The sequence below is a fragment of the Sorex fumeus genome, unplaced genomic scaffold (assembly GCF_029834395.1).
Source record: "Sorex fumeus unplaced genomic scaffold, SorFum_2.1 ptg000007l, whole genome shotgun sequence".
In the NCBI taxonomy this organism is placed as follows: domain Eukaryota; kingdom Metazoa; phylum Chordata; class Mammalia; order Eulipotyphla; family Soricidae; genus Sorex; species Sorex fumeus.
Window position 1 is genome coordinate 44,977,531 of NW_026606064.1, and position 26,956 is coordinate 45,004,486.

At 39.6% G+C, this 26,956-nt stretch overlaps 1 protein-coding gene across 1 annotated transcript in view; it reads left to right on the forward strand.

Annotated features, from left to right (window-relative positions):
• The window catches only part of DESI2 (desumoylating isopeptidase 2), a 63,122-nt gene that overhangs the window by 27,113 nt on the left and 9,053 nt on the right, over positions 1-26,956 (forward strand). Inside the window, exons 2-4 of the mRNA XM_056137278.1 lie at positions 19,799-19,871; positions 23,965-24,058; positions 25,910-26,051. Coding sequence (XP_055993253.1) covers positions 19,799-19,871; positions 23,965-24,058; positions 25,910-26,051 — 309 coding nt within the window. The remainder of the gene's footprint in view (positions 1-19,798; positions 19,872-23,964; positions 24,059-25,909; positions 26,052-26,956) is intronic.

The following is a 26,956-nucleotide window of genomic DNA, read 5'->3' on the forward strand; positions in this document are numbered from 1 at the left end:
TCTCTCCTTTTCGGTGCTGTGGTTTGCAAAAGAGGCATTGAGTGGCTATCATGTTCGGTCTATAGTCTATTTTCAGTATGCATCTCTCATCCTGGGAGGGTCCTCCCAGCACCCTTTACTTGGTGCTCCCCTCTCTATCTGAGCTGCCTTCTCCCTCAGCATGTGCAGCTGGCCTCCAAGCCATGGAGTGAACCTCCTGGTACTTATCTCGGCTATTCTTGGGGATCACCTGAACTTTAGTCCAGTCATAATCTTTTCGCCACATACCTTAAGTTTATTTTAAAATAATAATTAAAAAACACACTCAGTGGACAATAACACAAGTAAGATATGCCTATGTAATGAACTGGGCACATTATACGGCAAATAATTAATGATTGCTATTTCTTTATTGTGGCACAAGGGGTTACAGTTATTAAGGACAAATGAATAACAGTAATGTGATTCTATCTTTATCTGAAGCTGTTTAAAGTAAGAACTTTAAAAGAAATTTAAACATGCAGTTAAGAAAATGTAGAGGAACCCTAAGCCACAGAGAATAGTTATTAGGAAGTGGAATCATATGATAGGAAAAGCAGCCAGTGTAGGCTGAGAGACCTGGGCTTTATTTATAGGTGCAGTCCTTATCATGTGACCTTGGAAGATTTATTTGTCTGTACATCCCTAGGATAATTTATGCATTTTAAATAGACTTACATTATAAAAAATAGTAAGTGAAAGTTCATTTTAGAGTGACATCTAAAAAAGGAGTTATTTATGCTATATTAATGTATTTGTTTTAACCCTTAGAAAATTGTGATTAATTCTTTAAACTCTTAATGAGTTCCTGATAGACTAGAATGGGAATTAATTATCCTGTAACCCCAGTGTCTAGCAAAGTCTGACACATAGGAGATGTGCTTATACTTTATTGAATCAAAGTTGTCTTTTGGTTTTATTCAAAACTTTGCTGGTAGTAAACATTTAAAATGCAATTTAAACTGAGAAGCAGTTTAAGAGGGACCCTTTGGGGCTGGAGTGATAGCACAGTGGGTAGAGTGTTTGTGTTGCACGCAGCTGACCTGAGTTCGATTCCCAGCATCCCGTATGGTCCCCTGAGCACCGCCAGGAGTAATTCCTGGGTACAGAGCCAGGAGTAACCCATGTGCATCGCCAGGTGTGACCCAGAAAGCACAAAATAAAATAAAAGGAACCCCTTTAGTGCTATGTTTCTTAGTTTTGTCCCACACCAACTAAGAAAGACATTTTGTATCATACAGATTATTACACACATACCTGAAACCAATGTACAGAAAATGCCTTATTATGTTTGATATTTTCTAATATAAGTTCTGCTTCATTATATTTCATTCATTTAAGATAATGCAGGGCTGGAGAGATAACTCAAGGGGCTGGGTGCATGATTTGCATGTAGAAGCCCAGATCTGAGCCCTGTAACCCATCCTCTGAGCCCTACAGAGCACTGCTGAGTAGAGCCCCCAAAGTAGAATAATAAGAACAAGAGTATAAATATATGGGTGTAACCCCTACTAATTTTAGTATTCTCGTAAAGTTTGTAGTTGAAAGCTGGTGGGGATGTTGACTAACCCAACGTTTTGGGAAGACAGTATGGGCATTCTGAAAAAGCTAGGAATTGAACTTCCATATGACCCAGCAGTTCCACTTCTAGAGATATTCCCCGTGGGTCCAAAAACAATGCAGAAAAAAACCTCTGCCTCCTTTGTTCATTGCAGCAGTATTCACAAGTAGCCAAAATCTAGAAATAACCCACTTGTCCAAGAACAGATGACTAGATAAAGAAGCAGTGGTGCATATATACAATGGAATATTGCTCAGGTGTAACATGAAGTCATGCAGTTTGCTGATACATGGATGGATTTGAAGAGTATCATGCTGAGTGAGATGAATCAGAGGGAGAGGGACAGACTCAGAATGATCACACTCATATGCTGGCTATAAAAAAAAATAGAATAACTAATGCCCAAAGGCAATAGAAATGAAGACTAGGAGAATGGGAGGGAATAAGTCAAGAGAAGGGACCACTACAATAGAGACAGAAGAAAGTGGTCTTTCTGGACAAGGACTGGGTGCTGAAAGGAGGTAAAGTGATACACATGATACCATATCAGTAACAGTAATAGAAACCAGTGCCTAAATGAAAAATAAAAAAGGAACAAAGAAAGAGAAGATAGTATATGCCATAGAGGAAAGGCAAGCTGGGAGGCAGCAGTGGGGGTGGGGGTGGCGGGGGGAAGCAGAAGAGAAACTGGAGACCTTGGTGGAGGCCCTGAAATTCAGTTATGAATAACTGTAATTCACAGTGGATCCAAAAAAGAAAGTTTAAAAAAGTTCAAAACTATAAACCAACAGTTTGTAGGGTCAGGGAGAAAGCTCAAGGAGCTGGAACCGTTCCTTGCATGCACAAGGCCCCAAGTTCAATCCTTGACACCATATGATTCTCTGGGCAGTGCCGGACATAGTTCCTGAACACTGTTCCGTGTGATCGAACCCCACTCTCCCCAGATAAGGAGAGATCTCTCAATAAAGCTTCCTAGGAATAAGGCCAATCTTGGGGGGTGGGGAGAATGGCTTACCAGGCTGTCCACTTGTATACAACTAGTGTCTGACACAGTGTATGTTCGAGAAATACATTTTGAATGCGTGAAAGAACCGATTTTCTTTTTTTGAAGAAGAGAGCAAAGAGCATTACACTGTCCTTGCTACATTAGAACTCGGCAAGTATTTGAATAGTCTGCTAGGCGTAATACGTACTAAGCAACAAGCAGAATGTAGAGTTAAGGTGCAGTTCCAGAGCTCATTCAGTGGGCCAGTCAATGACAAGGAGGCCTTAAGAGAATTTTCAAACTTTTACCACTGTTTAGCCATCAGTCACTCAATAGGTTTGCCAATATCATGATTTTCTGGTAGAGATAATGGTGTCAAGACCAAGAATTGGCAATAACTTACTCACTTTATTTCTTAGCACTAGCGCAGTGTTATATAAAGTATTACATATTACTGGTTAAAAAATATTCAAAGCAGGGGCTGGAGAGATAGCACAGCAGGTAGGGCGTTTGCCTTGCGTGCGGCCGACCCGGGTTCGATTCCCAGCATCCCATATGGTTCCCTGAGCACTGCCAGGAGTAACTCCTGAGTGCAGGGCCAGGAGTAACCCCTGTGCATCGCCAGGTGTGACCCAAAAAGAAAAAAAAATATTCAAAACAGCTTAATAAATTGTTAGAGAAGAATTTAACATTGATCAGATGCAACAATTTTCACATAAAAATTGATTCTTTATACTTACTGATTTTACTATTGGAGCTTTGATATCTCATCAATTTCAACTCTAGAATTTTATCAGTAGTTGTGGCTTTTGTCTACATTAAAATAAATTTAAGATTAAAAAAATATTCAGGGGGTATTTGGTTCACTGTTGATTTGACCGTAAAATCTGTTCTTTACACAGCTTATCAGCCACATTGATCCTGTGTCTCACTTGCTGTGGCTCCCCAAAATTAGGTCGTTCTCAAATGATTTGATTTCAAATTTGTTTGGTAAAGAAAGGAACCTTTTATTTTATACACTTTATACACTTTACATAGTACCACATTTTCTTTGGCTGAGGCTGCTGTGCACTGTATAATCATGTGCACTCACACACCTGAGTTCAGACACTAAAGAGATGTGAAGACTCCTAGTATAGGCCTTAAGAAGGTCAAATTTATGGGGAGATTGCTTCACAGGCTCAAGTATTGCTTTGAGTACAAGAACCCTGGCTTAGCGCCTGGGCATTGCATTGTGTCCAGAGCGCTGCCAAAGAGTGATCTTTAGACACTACCAGATGTAGCCCCAAAACAAAACCAAAAAAGGCCAGTTTTAGAGTAGCCTTAAATTTTATTATCAAATTTGGGACTTGAGGGTAAAAAAGAGTGCAGCTGAATACTTTGGAATAATAACCCTGAAAAACAAAATTGGGGCCCGTTTCACCAAACCAGAAGTATGATTTCTCCTTTAGTGTATGTGTTCCTGTGTTTGACTGATGTCTCATAGGAAAAAATAACTTAACGGTTTTTGCTTTTAAGCCACACTCAGTAGTACTTAAGGGCTTCTGCCACTGTGTTCTCAGGAGTCACAAAACATTTACAGAACTCAAAAGAACTCAAACACTACTCAAAAATTACATCCTCTGTAATTAGGAGAGATTGCTTTGGGACTGGGGGTGGGGAGTAGTTGCTGCACCCTTGGAGATGCTCAGAGCTTACTCCTGGCTTAACACTCAGGAATTCCTCCTGGCAGGATTCTTGGGATCATATGGGATGCTGGAGATTGAACCATGGTCAACCTCATGAAAGGCAGGTGCCCTTATCTGCTGTGCTATCTCTCCAGCCCCAGGAGAGATTACTTTTAAAGATTGTCACTGTCACTGTACTCCCATTGTTCATCGATTTGCTCGAGTGGGCCCAGTAGCATCTCCATTGTGCCAATTGTTACCGTGTTTGGCATATTGAATACGTCACGGGGAGCTTGCCAGGCTTTGCCGTGTGGGCGAGATACTCTTGGAAGCTTGCCGGGCTCTCCGAGAGGGGTGGAGGAATCGAACCCGGCTCGGCCATGTTGGCTGCTTGCAAGGCGAACAGCCTACCCACTGTGCTATTGCTCCAGCCCTTTAAAGGTTGAGACTTTTTAATAGTTAGCAAAAATGTATCACTGTATCACTGTCATCCCATTGTTCAATTTACTCAAGTGGGTGCCAGTAACATCTCTATTCATCCCAGCCCTGAGATTTTAGCAGCCTGTCCTTGCTTGTCTTTCCCAACGGTTGGAGGCTCTTTCAGGGTCAGGGATTGAGACCTGTTATAGTTACTGTTTTTGGCATATCGAACACGCCATGGGGAGCTTGCCAGGCTGTACCAATGTGGGCAGAATACTCTCAGTAGCTTGCTGGGCTCTACAAGAGGCACATACATATTTCTTCGTATGATTTGTTGTCTACTGTCTGAACCCCATCAAACATGGTGTGGCAATTATGGAAAGTGGGTAGGAAGTGTCTTATGATGTGTCCACGGCCACACAGTCCAGAAAGTGGCCTAGAGTGTGGCAGCGGTTGGGTAATGGAGGTCGACTGCCAGGGCTGCGTCCCTTGGGGCGGGAAGGAGTTTCACCCACCCCACCTGGGGCGCCCCAAATGAAAACAGCCTGGTGTGGAGTCCCAGCAAAAGTATATAAAGAATGTTGTAATGAAAATTATCATCTTATTATCTTATCATCTTATTATCTTATCATCTCATTCCTACTTTGGACAAACTGGCAGGCTACCGAATGTAACCTGCCCACATAGCAGAGTCTGGCAAACTCCCCGTGGCGTACCCAATATGCCAAATACCAGTAACAATGAAGGGTCTCATTCTCCTAACTCTGAAAGAGCCTTGAATATGGCACTTTTTTAAAAATCTCAGGGCTAGGACAAAGGAGACCTTACTGGGGCCTGCTTGAGGCAATCAATGAATAACAGGATGGTTGTGATTGTGATTGTAATGAAAATGCTTTTTGTTATTCAAATATTTTCTTCTTAGAACCTAGAAAATAGTAATATGCTTATTTTGTTTTTTATTTTGGTGGTAGGGGTGGGGAGTGCAGCACATAGGGGCTACTCTTGGCTCTGTGGTCAGGGATCATAACTGGTGGTGCTTAGGAGATTTAATTATGTTGTGGTGCCAGGGATCAAAATTAGGGTTGGCTGAAAACTTTGGCACTAGGATTGACACCTTAACACCTGTAGTATATTTCTGGCTCTAAATAATAAGTTATACTCTTTTAAATAGGCATATTTTCAATAATATCTTCTGCTAATGAGAAGATTGGACTTCTTAAAAAAATAATAATAGAGTGGAATGTGTGTGTAATGGCATAATCTATGTCTGATGGCATAATTTCTTACAGTATAAAGCATATTTTATAGACATAGCCCTAGATGTTCATGATTTCATCTAAAGTTATCAAGAATGTCTGAGTGCATGTGGGTGAGTTTTTATTGATTCTAACCTCCATGGTAAAAAAATCATAGACAACCGAAAAATCATAGGCAACATATGACATGAAGTTCTATAAAAACAGATTGCTCGATGATTACCTATCCAGCGTACCAAAAAAGGGCCTTTAAAGGCACTTTTACACCATGGACATCAAGGACAGTTTTCTAGGAAATGGCACAATCTTCTAATTCAGTTTCTTTGGACTTTAGTGTTTTAATTGCCCTCTAGATCCTAAGTGCCTTTTTATGAGAAGTAAGAAAAACACTTCAACCACATAACCACCGGTTCTCTGTTTTTTAGAGGGAGTGGATCACCATACTTTGTACTCAGATCATCTGTTACTGTCTAATAAGGAAATCAGGCTTATGTCCTAAGTGGTTATATCAAGTGTTTTTTATATTCTATACTAGGACAGTAGCATTTATCTTTAAGTTACTTTCAAAGAGAAAACATAAAAGTTAATTGCATTGGGGTGGGGGGGTGGGGGGTGGGAGAGATAATGGGATCAGTGGTGGTGGAGAATAGGCACTGGTGGAGGGATGGGTACTCGATCATTGTATAACTGAAACCCAAGCACAAAAATTTGTAAGTCTACAACTATATCTCATGGTGTTTCACTAATTAAAAAAAAAAGTTAATTGCATTGATAAGGCTAGTCACTGACTAAAGTTTAAAAGTTTTCTATCTTTTCTATCAAATAATTTCACATTTTATTGATTTATATTACTATAATGTAGCATAGTTAATTCATTTTTGTAATAATTTAAAATATTTAGGCTCTATTTTGGCACTGAAGCCATGTTGAGCTCTAGTATAATTATTTTTAAGAATTTAAGTATATTTAAGAAGGTAGTTTCACTACAAATTCTTTCTCCTCTTTATAGATTTAATACTTAAAAATGCCTTGAAAGGCCTTCTACACTTCAGTGATGTTAGTTGGTATCATAGGAGATAAAGTGTGTATTAGTGGTCCTTCCTTGCCCCCCTCTGTATGCATGAATTTGGGAATCGTAAGACTCTTAAGGTTCTAGCAAATCAAAATCAAACCAAAATCAGTTGTTATCCCCCAACCCTCTGCCCATATCGCTCATGAATACATAAGCAACCTTTAAAATTGCCTTCTTTACAGAGATGTTTTACTCAAATCTGTATTTCTTGAGTAAATAATTACTTGTAGAGGTCTAAAGTAGAATCAAATTAACTGCCATTTGCTATTCCTTTCAGTGATGCCATATTTTTCTGTACTGTTTCACTTCTCCTCTCCAGTAGACATCAACCTCTGAAGGTTCTTGAAATTCTTAGGCTTACTTGCATTTGTGTACTCTTTTCCAGTATGTAAAACAAAAAATATTGGGGAAGGAGCACACTGTCCATGAATATGTGTTTGTTAAAGCACTTTTCAAGGGATATGTAATCATTTAATTCTCACAGCCGTACTCTGGTAAACTAAAGAATGAGGCCAAAATTTGACAAGGCGTTCTGACTCCAGAATCCTTGAGATAGATTAGGTACCAAATTGGGTTGTAGGACCTCAGGCTCTCAACTCAGCCCAGTGTTTTTGCATAATGTTCAAAGGTTTCGGCTTGTGTTATTTGTAATATTTGGGTCTCTTTTTTTATTGTAAGCAGTAATCTCTGAAATTAATTCAAATATAATAGAAGAAATGACTTTGTGGTCTAAACTGGCATGGAGGAAACTCTTTGGCCCTCAGGGAGAGATAGCTGACCAAACTGATACTCCAGTGTTGATAGTTTAGATAGGCGGTTGGCAGGGAAATGTTGTAACTCTTGTGTCATTTCATGGCCTGAGAAAAATTCCTTTGTGTTAGCATCTGACCGATTTACTGAGAGGTTAGAAAGGTGTTAGAGGAGTCAAACTATAAACTGATTTTCAAATGAAAATGTGATTTCCGGATGCAGGAGATGGCGCAGAGGACTGGAGCATATTCATGCATGTGGGAGCCCAGAATTTGATCCCTGAACACCACCAGGTGTGCCCCTGTTCCCTCCCAAAAAGAAAATCTTAAAGACAGCATGGCTTGCTTTTGTGCGATTAAACTTTCTCTTCAAGTTTGGCTCCAGTATATATTATTCTTTACCCCAACTTCTGCAGTTGTCTTGGAGCAGTTATTCTTAGTCTCCTGCGTATTTATACTTTTCAACTTGGAACAAACTCTGAAGAGTTTTTCCCAGTTCAATTTAGGAGCAAAGATTTTAAATAAAATTGTACAGGATCTTCCTTTACTCCCCCCCCCCCCCCCCCGCACACACAGTATATAATTTATTCATTTTGTGTTCTGAGCCACCAGTGGAGAGGAGGGGATCATGTAGTGCCGGGGATGGAACCTGGATCTCTCACATGCAGACAGAGCATGTACTCCAGCTCTTTGACCTATATTCCAGCCCCCATAAGCATGTAATTTAAAATGTTTGGCATCTATTACTGTTTAGACAGCAAAATCAGTAAAGGCATATGCAACAAAAACTAACAGAAGTCTTGCTAACATACCTAATTCAGCAGCTTGGTTCATTTGTTTCTCTGGGTGCATATTCTTGGCTGTGATTTCATTTTGCATGTTAATGTTGGATTTTCTGTTAGAAAATATCAGTGTTTATAGTGTTCTATAAAAACATGAATTTCTACAGATTAAGTTTGAGAAACGAGTATTTTAGGGAGAATTTTGCTCAAGTTTTGACACATGAAAATAATATTTGTTTTTGCTTTTGCTGCCACATCCAGTGGTGCTCAGGTATCACTCCTGGCAATTCCCAGGAGACCATATGCGGTGCCCAGGATTGAACTACAGTCTGCCCTGGGCAGAGCAAGCACCCTATTCCCTGTACTATCACTCAGGCCCCGTGAAATGTATTTTGTTTTTTGTTTTTTTTCTTTCCCTTCTCTGAGTAGGGTACTTTTTAATAATAGAAAAGCTAAAATGTGTCACCATGCAGACTGAATTATTCATAACTTAGATGATATTTAGATGAACTTAGATGATAGAATAGCTTGACTTTAGTGAATGATGAAAGCATTTTTAGGCTCTTACAGTCATTGAAGAACCAAAGGTGAAGGCTGTGATCGTTGCCCCGGTAGCTACATGCCCACGATTCCTGACCATAGCCCCAGTAGCTACAGGCTGTAGCCATTGGTCCATGATCACACATTGTCTGACATGTAAGGAGAGGCTGCCTTGACTTTGGTCAGTGTTCACCTCTTTGGCATATTTTTATCTTCAACCAATCCACAATACAATTCTTTCCAAGAAGGAAAGAAACTCTACCCCCCCCCCCCCCCCCCATTCACAGCCAAACATCAAGCCTGAAAAGTTTATTCACCTATGATCTCATACCATGGTAGTGGTGGAGACCAGAGTAAACACCTACATCCTACTACAGTCACTTTTTTCTTAACACTAAAATATCTTCTTATGTGTTCAATTCATATGTTTTATAACAGGAGACTAAAGAATAATTTTTGTATGTAGAATCCCAAAAGCTCCTCTTGTAGCCTTAGTTGATAAAACATAATAAAAGATAAATTGTTAATAATTAGCATATATGGGTTCTTAATCATTTTTCTATGGGCAGTGCTCAATGTTTGTATTATCCACACACATATGAATATTTTGAAGTTTACAATTTGAACAGCAACTTATTCACATCAAATTCTGATTAGAATTTTATTCCTAAACAAACTGAAAAGAACCAAACATGGTCTGGACACATGGATATGCCTAATTCATGACAAAAATCATTATTTGGTCAAAATAGTAAACATGATCAACATCCTAAAGCATATAAAATATGTAATGGCGCTTATAATCATGAGTCACATATTAATTTTGTAAATTGTTATAACTACTTTAAGAAGCCTTACTATTTTTTCAAACTTACTGATGAGGACACTTATACCTTGACAAGTAAGTTTTCCTTAATTATAGTTCTAATAAGTCACTGTCACTGTCCTCCTGTTGTCCATCGATTTGCTCAAGCAGGCCCAGTAACATCTCCATTATGACGGTTGTTACTGTATTTGGCAAATTGAATACCGGTAGCTTGCCAGGCTTTGCCGTGCGGGTGAGATATTCTCGGTAGCTTGCCGGGCTCTCCGAGAGGGGCGGAGGAATCGAACTCGGGTTGGCCATGCTGGCCGCTTGCAAGACAAACACAAACACCCTACCCGCTGTGCTATCGCTCCTGCCCAGTTCTAGCAAGTGTAAGAAATAAAATTTAAAGATATGCATTTATGTGCTAAAGCTTCTCTCTATATGGCTCAGTGATAGACCAGTATCATAAGACATTTCCTTTTTATTGCGTAGTTGCACACACTGTCGCTTCTATTGTCAGTATAGGCAATAGCCGCAGTTTAAAAGGTAAACTGGCACTTTGGCTATTCTTGTCTCCTGTGTGCATTGTGAGTTTATTTTTATAACTACTTGTAATCTACTGATGATAGTGAAAGTTTCAACTATTACTTTTCTAAAATTTGTTTCTTATACATCATAAAATACCCGTTGCTTTGGATGTAGTAGATGTTCCCACATAGTTGTTAATATATTGGAAAAATTAAAGCAAAAATTAACTACGAGTGAGAAGATTTTTTTTTAAATGTAGGAGTATTGCTATTTATTCAGCCATTGATTAGAAATATATTTTGATGCAGACAGTACTGGAGGGCCATGGGCTTGGTGGTAGTGGTAGGGCACAATAACTTTGTACAATACTATACCGAGAGTATTCGATATGCCAGACACAGTAACAACAAAGTCTCCAATGGAGACGTTACTGGGCCCGCTCGAGCAAATCGACGATCAACGGGAGGGCCTTTACCTTACCTTTACCTTATAAATTTAAACATCATTGAAACCTTTTTACCTAAATTATAATTTTTTAAAATTTTTAATTAACTACAAAAAATGGAAACCAAACAGCATTGAAAAACACGATTAATTCCAGAAATCTGAAATTATGAGACTATCACAAATTACTTCTACTTGAGTAACAAAAGCAAATCATTAAAGGGTATTTCACAATTGAAATCATTTCATTAAAGGTATATACTATTTTTTATAATTACCTTATTAGATGACCACTTAAAGTAGGCATCATCCTTATTATCAGTATCATAGCCTTGGCAGGACTTTGAGACACACCTGGTAAGGCATAGCACTGTAGCACTGTTCTCCCGTTGTTCATCGATTTGCTCCAGCAGGCACCAGTAATGTCTCACAACAAATGGTGAGATTTGTTGTTACTGTTTTTGGCATGTCCAATACGTCACGGATAGCTTGCCAAACTTTGCCGAGTGGGCGAGATACTCTCAATAGCTTGCTGGGCTCTCTAAGCGGGGCGGAGGAATCGAACCTGGGTTGGCCATGTGCAAGGCAAAAGCCCTACCCACTGTGCTATTGCTCCAGCCCCTGATAAGTCCTATTGACCTTAAATTAGACACTTCCCTGTCTTCCACAGGCATCCTGCCCCATTTTTAAAAGACTGAGCCTTCTAGTTACTTTTCTCTAATAAAGCTAGCAAACCTTTGCAGATAAGGCATAGCACTGAAAAACCTACTTAAGGCATCTCTTCTGAATCCATTCTGGCAGAGTGCAGGGTGGGGGGAAAACAAACATTTGATTCGCTTCATAATGTAAGATTTCGGTACTTCTTCAGCAATGTGCTTTTGTTTATATACAATAATAGCACAGCGGGTAGGGTGTTCGCCTTACAAGCGGCCAACTATGGCCGACCCGGGTTCGATTCCTCCGCCCCTCTCGGAGAGCCCGGCAAGCTACCGAGAGTATTCAATATGCCAGACACAGTAACAACAAGGTCTCCAATGGAGACGTTACTGGGCCCGCTCGAGCAAATCGACGATCAACGGGAGGGCCTTTACCTTTACCTTTAAGGTACATAATCAGAATAGAGTGGACTTGTTTTCTGTCACAGCTATACAACTTGCTTGTATTCTGTCTTGCGTATATTTTTGAAGGCTGCTGTCTGGAGTTAGCATCCCACTCTAATTTAAAAGAAAACTTTTAAAGAGCTTTTGATTGGGGATAAGAAGAGTTTGAGGACTAACTGGGCCATCTTCTGTGCCATTAAAAATGTTTAGTATAGTTTTTTTACTTTGTTTTTGAGACTCCCACCCTGTTATATGTTTTATTTTTCTCACTCAGTTTATAATGGACCTTTCTGATCCCCTTTGTATTGTACTAGTTCTAATAACTAAGGGCTACACACTTGGTTTTATACCTGTGTTTGTTGCCTAGGGTCGCACTCCTTCCATTGTGTTCAAACATGTTCTGGTTGCCATGGTCCCCCTAGTGTCATGCTGGTACCAGGGGTTGCACTTTCTGGCTATGGTGTTTGTAGTCCTTCCTTCCTTTCTTCTTCCTCTCCTTCATCTTCTTTCTTCCTCTCCTTCCTTTTTCCCTTCCTCATGCAAGGCAGGTGTTCTGCTGTTGAACTATATCCTGGCCCTGCTCATCTTTATTTTTTTAACAAGAGATAGAACTACTTCTTTTTTTTTTTAATTGTTATTAGTGAAACGCCATGAGGTACAGTTGTAGACTTACAAATTTTTGTGCTTGGGTTTCAGTTATACAATGATTGAGTACCCATCCCTCCACTGGTGCCCACTCCCCACCTCCAATGCTCCCAGCATCCCTCCCACCTGCCACCCTCCACCCCACCCCACCCCTGTAGCAGGGCGTTCCCTTTTGTTCTCTCTCTCCTTTTGGGTGCTATGTTTTGCAAAAGAGGCTTTGAGTGACTATCATGTTCGGTCTATAATCTATTTTCAGCATGCATCTCTCATCCTGGGAGGGTCCTCTCAACACCCTTTACTTGGTGCACCCCTTTCTATCTGAACTGCCTTCTCCCTCAGCATGTGCGGCTGGCTTCCAAGCCATGGAGTGAACCTCCTGGTACTTATCTCGGCTATTCTTGGGTGTTAGTCTCCCAATTTGTTACTTCATATTCCCCAGATGAATGCAGTCTTTCTATGTCTGTCCCTCTCTTTCTCTTTTCGCTTAGCATGACACTTTTTATGTAGTACCACTTGTGTGTAAATTTCATGACTTTATCTTTTATGCAGAGTACCCCATTGTGTAGATGTACCAAAGTTTCTTTAACCAGTCATCTGTTCTCGGGCACTCGGTTTTTTTCCAGATTTTAGCTATTGTGAATAGTGCACCAATGAACATAGAAATGCAGGTGTCATTTTGACTGTGCCTTTTTGCCTCTCTGGGATATATTCCCAGGTGTGGTATTGCTGGGTCAAATGGGAGCTCAATTTCTAATTTTTTGAGAATCATCGATACATGCAGTAGTGCATAGGGCAGGGTGTGGGGTGGTTATGTGGTAAAAGGTATCACATTAAGAGCTTCACAAATGCTAGATTTGTTTGCCACAATTTAAGCTATATCCCTAGTTCTGTAGTTTTATCTCTCAATAATCTAGGAGTGACATTGGTGGGTCTTGTAGTAGCTCTAGATTTCATATTAGAAAAATGACCAACTTCTCTTAAACTCCCACCATTTTCTCCTCATCATTTCAGTTTCTATCAGCAGTTATTAATAGGATGGTGATTAGTGTGATCCTTGTTCATGCTTGTTACCATCTGTCTTTCCTAGTATAATCATTACAACAAGTATGAAATGATATCTAATGGTCATTTTAATTTTGAATCTCCCTACAATGCCTGTTTAGATCCCTAATCCATTTTTAAATTGGGTTATTGGGTTATTTGTCTTGAGTTCTGAGAGTTCTCTCTCTCTCTCTCTCTCTCTCTCTCTCTCTCTCTCTCTCTCTTTGTTTCTGGGTCACACCTAGCTAGTTGTGCTCACACTTGTTCCTGGCTCTGTGCTCAGGGATCACTCCTGGAAGTGCTGGAGGGACTGTATGAAATTCTGGGGATCAGACCCTGGTCAGCTGCTTGCAAGGCAAGCTCCCCACCCTCTCTGTTGTCTGTTGTTAAATATATGATTTGCCATTGCTTCTTCAATCTGTGGGTCACCTTTCCACTTTATTGACAGTGCCCTTTTGAAGCACAAAAGGACACTTTTTATGAAGTTCACGTTATCTGTTTTCATAGTTGCTTATGCTTTTGGTATCCCGTATTAAAAAAATCATTGATTATTGTAACAACATAAAGATATGTTTTTTCCTAATAGTTCTATAGTTTTCACTTTAGGTCTTTGATCTGTCCTGAGTTAATTTTTGTATATGGTGTGAATTAGGAGTCCATTTTCAGTTATTTGCATGTGGATAGCCAGTTACCCCAGTTCTATAGCTTTTTTTTTTTAAAAAAAAAAACTTTTCCCATTCACTTGTCTTGGCAAATTTGTTGACACAATTGACCATAAATGTAAGGGTTTATTTCTAAATTGGATTTCCTATCACTGATCTCTATTTCTGTCTTTTACTGCTGTCGCTTTGTAAGTCTTGAAATCAAGAAGTACAAATTTTCTAACTTTATTCTGATTGTTTTGGCTGTTATGGACATTTCCAGCATTATTTGTCAATTTCTGTCATTTAAAAAGGGCAGCTGGTCAGTTTGGGGTGTATCTTAACAATAACCCATTTAATATCTGAGTGTGCTATGTCTTTTTATTTAGGTTATTTTTTAGTTTCTTTCAATAATGTTTTTAGGTTTTCAGGTAAAAGATGTAAAGTTAATTGGTCAAATGTAATCCTAAAATTTTTGGTGCAACTGTAAATGGAATTTTTTAATTTCATTTATTATTGATTGCTAATTATGAAAACAGTTTTTTATATTGACCTTTTACCTTGAAACCCTTATTTTACTTATTTTTAGTGTTTTAGTAGTCCCTTATATATAAAGAAGATCATGATATCTGCAGATACAGATGATTTTTCTTCTTCTTTTCTGATCTGATTGCCTTAATTTTTTCCCCCTCAAACTGTGCTAGCCAGAATCTCTAGCATAGTTTCATAAATGGGGTAAAAGCAGACTTCCTTATCCTGATCTTTAAAGGAAAGCATCACTTTCAAGTATAATATTGGTTGTGGGTTTTTCATAAATGTCAGTTAAGGAGGAAGTTTTATTCTGTTTCTAATTTGTTCAGCATTTTTATTATGGAAGAGTATTGAATTTTCTGGGGGGGGTCAAGCTTTGGGGTCACACCTGGTAATGTTCAGGGCTTACACCTGACTCTGTGCTCAGGAGTCACTTCTGGTGGTGTTGGGGACCATATACAGTGGCAGGGATGGAACCAGGGTCGGTAACATGCAAGTTCCTTACCACCTATACTATTTCTTCAACTCCAGAGTGTTGGATTTTTGTCATGGTTTTCTGTGTCTTGAGATGATTTTGTAGCACCTCCCCAGAGAACGTGCAGGAGCATTGGGACCTTAAGTGACCTTCAGCCCAGAGTTGTGGGGTGGTGTGGGACTGATGGGCTCAGTACTCAGCCTAGAGGTAATGGTGTGGGGTGGGAGAAAGGGGCCTGTGGTACCTAGGATCAAATTTTGGGTCTCATGTTGGCAAAGCCTGCACTCCATTTCTTCAAAAGCACTCCTTGGCCTAATCATGAGGGTTCCGTCCTTTATTCTGTTCTTAATGTTCTAGTAATTGACTTATTTCATTTGTTAAACCTATATTCCATTCCCAAAATAACTCACACGTGGTGCGTTCAGGGTATTTTTGTTTGGGGGCCACACCCCATAGTGTCAGGGCGTACTCCTGGTGGTGCTCAGGAGCCAGCCTGGGTCAGGTGCATGCAAGGTAAGAGCCTTGCCCACCATACTGTCACATCGGCCCCGACTTGGTGCTTCTTAGATGTTGCTGCTGGATTCAGTTTTCTTGTATTTCGTTGAGAAATTTTGATTCTATATTCGCAAGAGAGATTGTTCTGTAGTTTTCTTGTGACATCTTTGCTTCCATTGTCGAGTTAATGCTGGTCTCAGTTGCTTGAAAAGTATTCCTCTTCCTTTTTTTTTTTTTGGAGTGCTTGTGAATCATGAATAGAAATTCTTTAAATATTTTGTAGAATTCAACAAAATTATCTCATTGTAAGCTTTTCATTGTGGGTAGTTTTTCAACTTCTAATTATGTTCTCATTCATTATAGATCCATTCAGGTTTCCTAATTCTTTTTGAGTCAGTTTTGGTAGTTTGTGTCTTTCCAGTAGTCTGTCTTTCCAAGAATTTTTCCATTTCCTCTTAATTATCCAGTTGTTTGCCGTACTATTTTCTGTTTAATTAGTGAGATTGTTATTTCAAGTTTATTGACCACCATTTTTTTCTATGATTGCTTATCTGGGAGTTTGGGGGAGGGGGTTGTTTGTTTTATTATTATTTTTTTAAATTCTCTCTCTTTGGTTGGAGCAATAATATACCGGGTAGGGAGTTTGCCTTGCACGCGGCCGACCTGGCCGACCCAGGTTCGATTCCTCCGCCCCTCTCTGAGAGCCTGGCAAGCTACTGAGCTACTCTCAGTATCTGGCAAGCTACCTGTGACATACTTGATATGTTAAACACAGTAACAAGTGTCACAATGGAGACGTTACTGGACCCGCTCGAGCAAATTGATGAACAACAGGAGAACAGTGACAGTGATAGTGAATCTTCTCTCTTAACTGGGACCCCAAGTCCCAGCCTCTGTACATGCTTGGCACCAGAAATTGAAGCTCGTGACTTTGTGCTTGTGATTAAACCATCTCTGGTCCATTTCTTGCTCAGAGTCCCCAAGAACGGGGCTGTCAGGATCGTCACAGTGCTTGCACACGCACCAGGGCTTGAGCTTGTGGCCTTCAGCCAAGCACGCTAAGCCAGTGGCCATCTCCCAGAACCTGTTCATAAAATTTCATATAATCTCCCTTTCTAAACCAGAGTTCCCAGGCTAACTTGGCCTACCACATCTTTTCAGAAAAATATCACTTAACTGCTCCCCCCCCCCCCCATCTACTTTTTTAAGCAAACAAACGGAAAGTGCCCTCAAGTTGCACTCCCATTACCTGCCTGGATTGTCCCAGGCTGCGCCCTCTTTGACCCCCCCCCCCCACCACCTGGTGTCTCACTTTCTGACATTGGTCAAAACTTTGGATTCCCAAACTCTGACATTTAAATGAATTCGAGTAAATGTTTTGAGAAGTTCCTTACTGTAGGCACCATCACTACTCTCCTAAAATCAGATTGGCTTGGATAAATTGGGTGGATTTACTTAACCACTCACATTGTGACTATCCAAAATTGGAACCAAATAGAATAAGTTAGAGGGAATGTGGCCTCATACTAATTTTTGTTGTGTTTTACAAATTTTCACTCCCCGTGCTTTAATTTTTTATCTTGTTTATATAATTTCCCATAGTAAAAAGCTACGACTCTTATGTTGAGTATCTGTTCTGTTTCCTCTATGAATTCAAGGTTTGAATTTTCTTAGGTTGGCTTTCCATGGAAGGTTTTAATATCTTTTTTTTCCTTGTTTTTAGATACATAAATGCATCTTTATGCATATTTGTCAGGGAGTTTTTGGAAATTAATCCTTTATCTTTTATTTATGTGGGTCACATGTTTGCGACCACTCCTGGCAGTGCTCCAAGTCTACTCCTGGCTCCATGCTTCAGGGTTGCTCCTGGCAGTGACCAGGGGACCCTGCCCTGGGAGCTAACCTAGGCCTCCTGAATACACAGCATGCACTCAGCCCATTCATCTACCCCTTAAGCCCTATCATTAATTTTAATTTCAACCTTGTTTTAGCCCAGGCTTGTGATTCTCAGCCAAAACAGATAAAGGTTCCGTGTGAGAGTCTGAGGATTTGGTGCTGAGAGAGCCCAGCAGCCTTGGGAATACCTGGGCCACCCTGATGCTCAGGGGCCTCCTGGGCTGCACCCACCGATGCTCAAAGGATTGTGTCCTGCCAGGGATTGAGCCAGAGTCAGCTGCATGCCTTAATCCTATACTTTGTCTCCACCCTTATCATTAGTCTTAAATACCACCTTTATCATATGCCAGATTTTTTTTAGTGTACACGGATCTTTTTTTGCTACAGTACCATACACTTCTAACAGTTATTTTGATATCGAAATGATAAAAAATCTCATGCTTTTTCTTAAGTTTTATGTTGCTATTTAATTTTTCTTCCAGATGTATTTTAGGAGGAAAAAAACTCGACTTACCCCCTATGCTTCCTCTAGCAATATATGAGGGTGTGCATTTTATCTGATCTGGAAGAAATTTGGCTAGGGGTATGGAGCAAAGTTAAGAACTGAATAAAACAAAAAAAATTAAAGATAATACAAGAGGTAAGGTGCTTACCTTGCATGTGACTGACCCAGATTCAAATCTCCAGCACCACATATGGTCCCCTAAGCATTGCCGGGATCATTCGTGACATAACAGGAAAAGTATCACTGGGTATGGCCAAAACCTCCCCCACACTACCACCAAAAAAAAAAAAAAAATTAAAGACATTACATTTTAATTCATCTGATAGGCTTGTAACACTGTTCAGGGTTTGCTTCCTAGGAAATATTCTCCCCCATTTACACTTTTTCTGTTTTTGGTTTGGGGGCACACCCAGCTATTAGAGGCTATTCCTAGCTCTGTGCTCAGGCATGACCCCTAGAGGTACTTGGGTGCCTGGGTTTCCAACCAGGGTTGGCAAAATGCATGGCAAGTGCTTTAACCCTTCTACTCTCTTTGGCCCTATTCTATGCTCTCAGCCTCATTCATGATAGAAATTTTCCCCCCAAATTTCTATCATGTTACCTATATACATCTTCTTCCTGGTATTTCTTCCCATTTCTCTGTATCCCAGCCCACTCCCAAATTTTCTGTCTGGGAAAATCTTACTTGTTTCTAACAACCGGTTTAGACAATACCTTAACTGGAAAATTGTTCCTCATGTCAGTAATAAGATTGTTCTAACTTGATTATTTCCTGTCATTATCAAAGTTCTAGCTAGGTCAAGACATATACCTGTCACTGTCAATGTCCTCCCGTTGTTCATCGATTTGCTCGAGCAGGCCCAGTAACGTCACCATTGTGACAATTGTTACTGTGTTTTGCATATCGAATACGTCACAGGGAGCTTGCCAGGCTTTGCCGTGCGAGCTAGATACTCTCGATAGCTTGCTGGGCTCTCCGAGAGGGGCGGAGGAATCGAACTTGGGTCGGCCATGTTGGCCGCTTGCAAGCAAAAGCCCTACCCGCTGTGCTATCTCTCCAGCCCAAGACATATACCATAAATGAAAAATAATAAAATATTTTTATTAGAAGATCTGAGTACTCACCAGAAAATTAAACGAAAAAATTTAAGTTAAAGAAAAATATATATGAACCCAACTATGAATAACTTTGTAATTCACAGTGCTTTAATAAAATAAAATTTGGAAAAAATGTTTTTTTTAATAATTGTAAAACCATGAAATAAAAAGAAAGAAAAATAGATATGAAAGAGATTATATGTCACCTTGCTTTTAAGTTACTAACAGAAGACCTTTTAATCCAATTATAATTTCAACCTGGCCAGGTTTAGATTTTATGGTTTATGCACTAAACTTTAGATAGATAATATGCCAGTACACAACGTTAGGCATTCACTTTGATCCATGAAGCCTTTTCTCATGGGTTTACACAAAGATTGGACAAAATGAATCAGTGTCATGGGAACTTTTAAAGCTATGAAGAAAAATACCAGGACATGGGTTAGAAAGGCTTGAGTATCCCATGAAAGATTTGGGGTGTTAGATCTTCTTACTGGGTTGTAAATAAACTTGAATTTAAATTATTTTCTATTTTCTTTAGTACTGGATGAACGAATACACTTCATCCATCGGAATTGGAGTATTTCATTCAGGAATTGAAGTTTATGGCAGAGGTAAGTGTATACTTTAAACTTTCTAAAGATTTTCTCTAAAGGAGTGTCAGTTATGACTGTAGTTCTGTCATATTAGCTATTTCTGTACATTATTACAGATTCCATATTTGTTTACATAGTTGGCAGCGAAATAGTAGAAACCATGTACTTTGTTAACTAGTTTGATTAAAAACAAGTCATTGGGGTTGGAGAGGGATTGCGCTAGAGAATGTCAAACTTGAATTTAAACTTACAGATACATATCAGTAAATATCAGTATTCAAGTAGTGCCTTTGCTTCCGTCCAGCTTTGTGCTCATAAAGTCCCTTTTTATTAACTCAGACCTTTTTATTATTTATTACCCTTTATTATGATAAAACATGACAAGAGCCACTGAAACCCAGCTAGCTCTGTTTTCGACATCTATTTCCTTCGTTGTAGTTTCCACTCTTGGTGCAAGTTAACCAACACCTGATCACGCTGTAAGCTATAGTGGACTGCTTTAGGCAGATCACATTACCAGTTCCATCAGGGTTGTAATAATCTTTTGTTTTCCCTCATAATCTCACCTTGGAGTAAATATGTCTTTATTCTTAAATTCTACAAGAAAGGGAAAATGTTTATCTGTGTTAGAGTGGTGCTTTCTACTCTCCCTTTTTGTGTATCATATTGTTTGCTTCTAAGTACAGCATATTAAATGTTGGCTGTTAAGATCTGCTACTTTGAAGACTGCAACTACCAAATAATTCCAAAACACAGAGACTCCAGCTGAAAGTTTCAATAGTTAGAGTATTGCTTTGGCTTTGCTCCTGTGTTTGATTTACTCTTTCCAATGGTTGTGCATATATTCTTTTTTTTTTTTACTGCTATTTTTTCAGCCACTGATTAGCTGATTGAATTGTGCATGAACTCCACCTTACTTTTTTTTTTCATTTTTTATAATTTTATTTATTGAATCACCATGAGAACAGTTACAAAGCTTTTAGGTCTGAGTCTCAGTCATACAATGAAACACCCGTACCTTCACCAGTCCCCATTCTCCACCACCAAAAACCCCAGTATACCCCCATCCCACATCCTCCCCCTTCCTGTGGGGCAGATGATTTCCACATTACTCTCTCTCTACTTTGATCACATTCAATATTTTGACAACAGACCCACCATTATTATTTGAAATTTTACCCCAACACTCAGATTTGCTGAAAAGGCAACAGTAGACAATTTGTTTTCTATTGCTGGTTATGAATAACATATGATGTCACGTGGCTGCAGTAGGGCCATGTGATTTTGAAATTCCGAAATTTTGACACTTAAATCTGGAGGGATTTCTGCCAAAAGCCACTGGGTTTCGAGATTTGCTCCTGAGTCTCTGGGATCATGGCCATTGAGCAGCTTGATCAGGAGCCAGAGAGGCTGTTCATGAGCAATGACTTGGGGTCTCGTTGGGGTGGGGAGGACAGACCCAGCTCCACCCCCATCCCGTGAGGCCCAACAAGTTTTGTCACTGCGGGCCCAAGCCTGACTGTCCAATGGCCTCTGGAGGATGATGACCACCGAGCCGCCAGGGGGAAGCAGGTGAAGGGACAGCACCCTTTCCCCCCTGGGGTGGCCCGGTGACAGTAACCTACTGTGTGGTCCGGACGCATTTCTGCCAAAAGCCGCTGGGTTTTGAGATTTGTTTCTGAGTCTCTGGGATCATGGCCATTAAGCAGCTTGATCAGGAGCCAGAGAGGCCGTTTATGGGCGATGACTTGAGGTCTCGTTGGGATGGGGAGGACAGGCCCGGCTCCCTCCCCATCCCATGAGGCCCAACAAGTTTCGTCACTGCGGGCCCAAGCCTGACTCGTTGGGATGGGGGTCTCGTTGGGGTGGGGAGGACAGGACCAGTTCCACACCCATCCCGTGAGGCCCTGCGTGTCTCGTCACCGGGGGCCCAAACCTGACTGTTCAGTGGCTTCTGAAGGATGGTGGCCACTGGGCCACCAAGGGGAACAGGCCAAGGCACAAAACCTATTCCCACCTGGGTTGGCCCATCACTGGTAACCTACTGCAGGGACCAGACGCATTTCTGCCAAAAGCCGCTGGGTTTCGAGATTTGTTTCTGAGTCTCTGGGATCATGGCCATTAAGCAGTTCGATCAGGAACCAGAGAGGCCATGCCTCCAATTATATAGCTGAGCCAGAGTGGTTTGTGGGTATGTTTCCCACATACCTAACTTTTGGCTGTTTACTTTCTTGGTAAACTTTGCCCCAAGTTTTTGGGGTCTGGCCAAAGGCACAGCAGCAATTTTGGGGTATCTGGAAGTCTGAAGGTGCCATCAGGCTGCTGATGCACTCGGCTCACAGGTACAGATTGACCTGCTGGCGGCACCATACCCCCGCATATATTCTTTCTTAACTCGGTTTTGCATGATGTCTTTAAAAAGTTTTTAAAATGGTGTCAACTTTTGTACCACATGACCATGAAATTGGCCCCCCCAAAAAATTAAGAGCTACATTCAGACTTAAAACTAGCTGGCTACTTGAGCAGGGACAGTTGTCTTTTTCTTGTCCTTCTTCCAAAAGCCTAAGTGAAGGATCAAGAAAAGGACAACTATCCCTGGGATTCTTGACCTTGTGCTCGGCAGAGCCCCTTGTGGTGATTAGGGACCATATGCAGTGCTAGGGCTCAGTCCAAGGTTAACTGCATGACAGATAGGTGCCTTTTCTCCTGTACTATCTCCTGCCCCATTTTCTACATTTTTCAATGAAGAAACTGAAGGTCAAAGCAGATTCAAATTGTATATCTAATAATTAACAGAACTAAGGACTTCAGCACAAGTGTTTTTTTCTACTAGTCTGCATAATCAGTGTTCTTCATAAGACAGTTTGGGAATTATTTGAAACAGTATACAGAATATGTTTGTAAAAAATATAGATGGATTTGAGAAACTGGGGACTGAGAAAATTAAAAATTCAAATGTACTTCCATATGTAACCTGTGTTTTATAAAATTCCATCTTGAAAAAACATCAAACGTGTATCTCAGAATTGAATGCAGGAGCCAGAGAGATAGTACAGGATTTAACAAACATGCCTTGCTGACCCCAGTTCAGTCCCTGCATTGGTGCTGTGTGATCCCCCAGGCATCACTGGATGCAGTCCAGTGGACCTACAGTCCCCAAGTACTGCCTGTTGTGGTCCTGGATGCCCTCAGCAATGCCTTTGGCCTGGGAGTACCTGGCATTGCAGGGCCTGCACAGCACCACACGCCCCTGCGCTACCGCAGTGCAAGCCTGGTTATTGGAATTCCCTGAGCATTGCTTAGGAGAAATCCTCCCCCCCCCCCTCCAAAAAAAGAGTGCTGGATACTGTTTCTTGAAAGTGCTATTTTTCCAAAAATCTGAATCAAAAATTAACCGTTTCCCTTGTTCTTTCCTATGCTTTGTTCTAAGGCCTTTCAAGTTTTTGTTAATTAATGTAATGATGAATTTAATGTAGTATTCCAAATTCTTTAAGACTTACCACTTAAATATCTTAAGGTATCTCAGAATTGTAGTCAGAGGTCATTGCTCCTATTAATAAAAAATGCTTTCGCCATTTTTGTTCTGAATGAGAGTTTAGCTCTGGTATCTTAAACATACATTCACTATAGTACAAGTCGTTCTTCCTTGCTAAAAATTTTGCTCTAGAGAGTATATGTCTGTGATGGGTGTCTTATTTTGGTATCCTATTTTGAGGGAAATTGTATTCAGTTTTTTAGGTTTGTTCATGTTCTACTTAATCATTGTTATTAGATGGGAACAAGTTTGAAATTTGATCCCAACTTTGATTTAGTAAGTAGTAAAACACTGACTGAACTGACCATCTATTTCATCTGGTGGTGTGATAAGATAGAAAGACCTTATCCACTGTTTGTTATACTTTTCTTAAATATGTAAGTTCATTTTTTTCATCATCTAAGTTAGGTCTTTCACATCAACTATTCAAGATAATAGCTAAGTGATAGGTTTGTATAAGTACTAGTAAACTGAAAAAAATATTTAAATATAACTGTCTTCATCATTTGTTAAAACCAGTGCAGCATTCTGGTTAAATATTATGTGACAAATACTTTAAAAGTTTTCTCTTTTCAGAATTTGCGTATGGTGGACATCCTTACCCATTTTCTGGAATATTTGAAATTTCCCCAGGAAATGCTTCTGAATTGGGAGAAACATTTAAGTTTAAGTAAGTAGGAGAATAATTTTTATTACTCTATCTTAGATATCTAAGCTTGCTTTCAAGCTGTCGAATTTATTCTGAGGATATATAGCCAATTCAAATGTTTTTTAAACATTATTTTAAAATAAAATTTAAGTTGTGTGTAAAGATGGTAGTCAGCCAGTTGAGGTACCTGAAATAACACAGTCTACTATTTTTATTCAGGATCCATGTAACTTACTTACACTCTGCTGTTTTGTTTTGTGTTAATGGGGGACACACCTGGCGGTGCTCAGGGCTCACTTTTGGCTTTCTGCTCAGGGATTAAACCTGGATCAGTCACATGTAAAGCAAGTGCCCTACCACTATACTAACTCTCCAGTGTACTTTTCTACTTATAAATGATGTTACCATGGGGCCAGGAATGTGCATCAATGATTGAGTATATGCCTGGCAAAATTGCATGACATAAGGCCTGGGTTTAACTACCAGCACTACAAAAGAAAACCAAAAACCTTTTCACTTGTATAGCATAAGTTCTCGTTTAGAAAATGTTCATATTTGGGGCCAGGCAGATGGCTCTAAGGGCTAGAGCTTGTATTTTGCATGCAGAGACCTCAGGTTTGATCTTTGGCACTGCTTGGTACCCTGAGCATACCACCTGGGAGTGGCCCCCACACACCTACCCAAAAGTAGCAGCAACAACAAAAGCAACTCTAATGGTCATATTTTATGATTGTTTTTCCTCAGTCTTCTCCTTGGGGAAGATGACAGTTTTATTGTGATCTTAGATGATCACTCTTAAAAATATTTAATAAGTAATTATACTAATAATACATAATCATAATACGGTAATATATAATATTGTATAAAAGTACCACCACTATTAAAAGTCTATTTTCCTAATGAAAGATATTTTTAAATATGAAATACTAAGCAGGGAATTAGCCAGGAAACTGTTGCTAAGATCCATGTGATATTCGTATTGATGAACCTAAAATGTATGGATGTTAGTATACTCACATCCTTGGAGCCTTATCAGTAGTAAATAGCACTAAAATCTGCATGCTCCCAGTCAGTATTAGCATTCCGTAACTGAGATTTGTTCATAAAGTGGTATTTAGAACTTGGTTTCAAGGAGTTCTTTGTTTTTGTTTTCTGGGCCACGCCTTGCAATGCTCAGAGTTACTCCTGGGTTTGCATTCAAGAATTACTCCTGGCAGTGCTTGGGGTACCAAGGATCAAACCTGTGTTGGCCACATGCAAGGCAGATGCCCTGCCCACTGTACTATCGCCCCAGCTCCCCAAGGAGTTCTTTTGAAGAAACTTAGGAATCTGTACAGATTTTTAGCTTTTTTAGATGACTAATATATATTTGACTAATATTCCACTTTCTGTTCAGTAGTGTCCATTGTATTTCAGGGCAGTAGTCTGAGGGAGGTGTTTTGCCTGTAGAGCTTGGTTTTGTCATACTTTCTTAAAATCTTAGCTTTCTGACAGTTCCTCTCACTGGAGCATAGTGGCAGATAACTTAAAAGATTCTCAGGGAGGATCTGGCCACCCATTGGTTAGCTACTGTTAAATAAGACTATTTGTAGAATGGATCTGTTTCTAATTAGTAGTGTAACTACTAAAAAATAGGCCATTTTCATAAAATGTTATATTTCAAAGTACATATTTTGCATTTTTATTGTTCAGATGTACATTTATTATAGTAAAGTCAATACTAGAATAATTAAAATGTTTTAAGTATTTTTAGTCTACTTAACACTGTTAAATCAAACAGTATTATTGGAAATAAGTAAATGATTAAACATGCTTTTAGCAATATATAAAACACAAATATGTTTTTTACTTTTTTTCTTCTTATTCTTTAAGAGAAGCTGTTGTTTTAGGGAGCACTGACTTCCTTGAAGATGATGTAGAAAAAATTATAGAAGAACTGGGAAAAGAATACAAAGGCAATGCCTATCATTTGATGCATAAAAACTGCAATCACTTTTCTTCAGCTTTCTCAGAGGTAATTTTTTTTTCAGTTCTTTTTGTTGAAGTAATGTGATCTGCAACAGTTTCTATCAGAAGTAAACTATTCTAGATTTTTTTTTCTGATTTTTCATGTTCTGACCTTGTATGAATGACCTTTTTCAAAGGTGGTTAAAAGTCTGCATAGTTTTAAATTGCAGTTTTATTCATGAATTTGCAGTGGGTAGAGTGCATATTCTGATTATCTCTTATTCTAATGTGTTACTTACTACCACTGAAAATTTCACTTAATGAAAAAGTGTGCCCAAGCAAGGAATTGCTTGGGCACACTTAGCCCATAAGATTTTTTTTTTCCTAAATATTAGTTACCAGCTTGATTTTTTTCTCTTACTAATAATTCATTTCTTTCATCTTGAAATTTTCTTCTACCTGTTATCAGTTATTTATTTGCCTTTCCAATTCTGAATCCCAAACAGAAACCCAAACTAGATCCAAATTGAAGAAACTTTAAGAAAATGAAGAGAAGGAATCAAAATATATAAAATGAGGGCTAGAGCAGCATTTCTCAACTGGGAAAATTAAGGAACACTAGAAACAGTTTCCCAACTCGATGACTCAGCATCAAGTACCAAGGAAGTGTGAGAGGCACACAGGAGCTGCTGTGACCTCTGCAGCATACCGAGCCTCTTGCCTGGCACTTTCCATTACCCTCAAGGCTTCCATGACAGCTTTCAAACAGGATTGTAGCAGACTTATTAATATCCTTCTCAGATTATGTTTTAGGAACTGGAAACATCAGTCTTATATAGAAATTTCTCATCCATGATTTTTTTTCTAACTATCCCACAGATTTACTGAATCAGAATATTCATTTCAACATGATCCTCAGGTGATTCATAAGAACTTAAGAAATAGAAAGTCACCCCAGTCTAGCAGATGCTT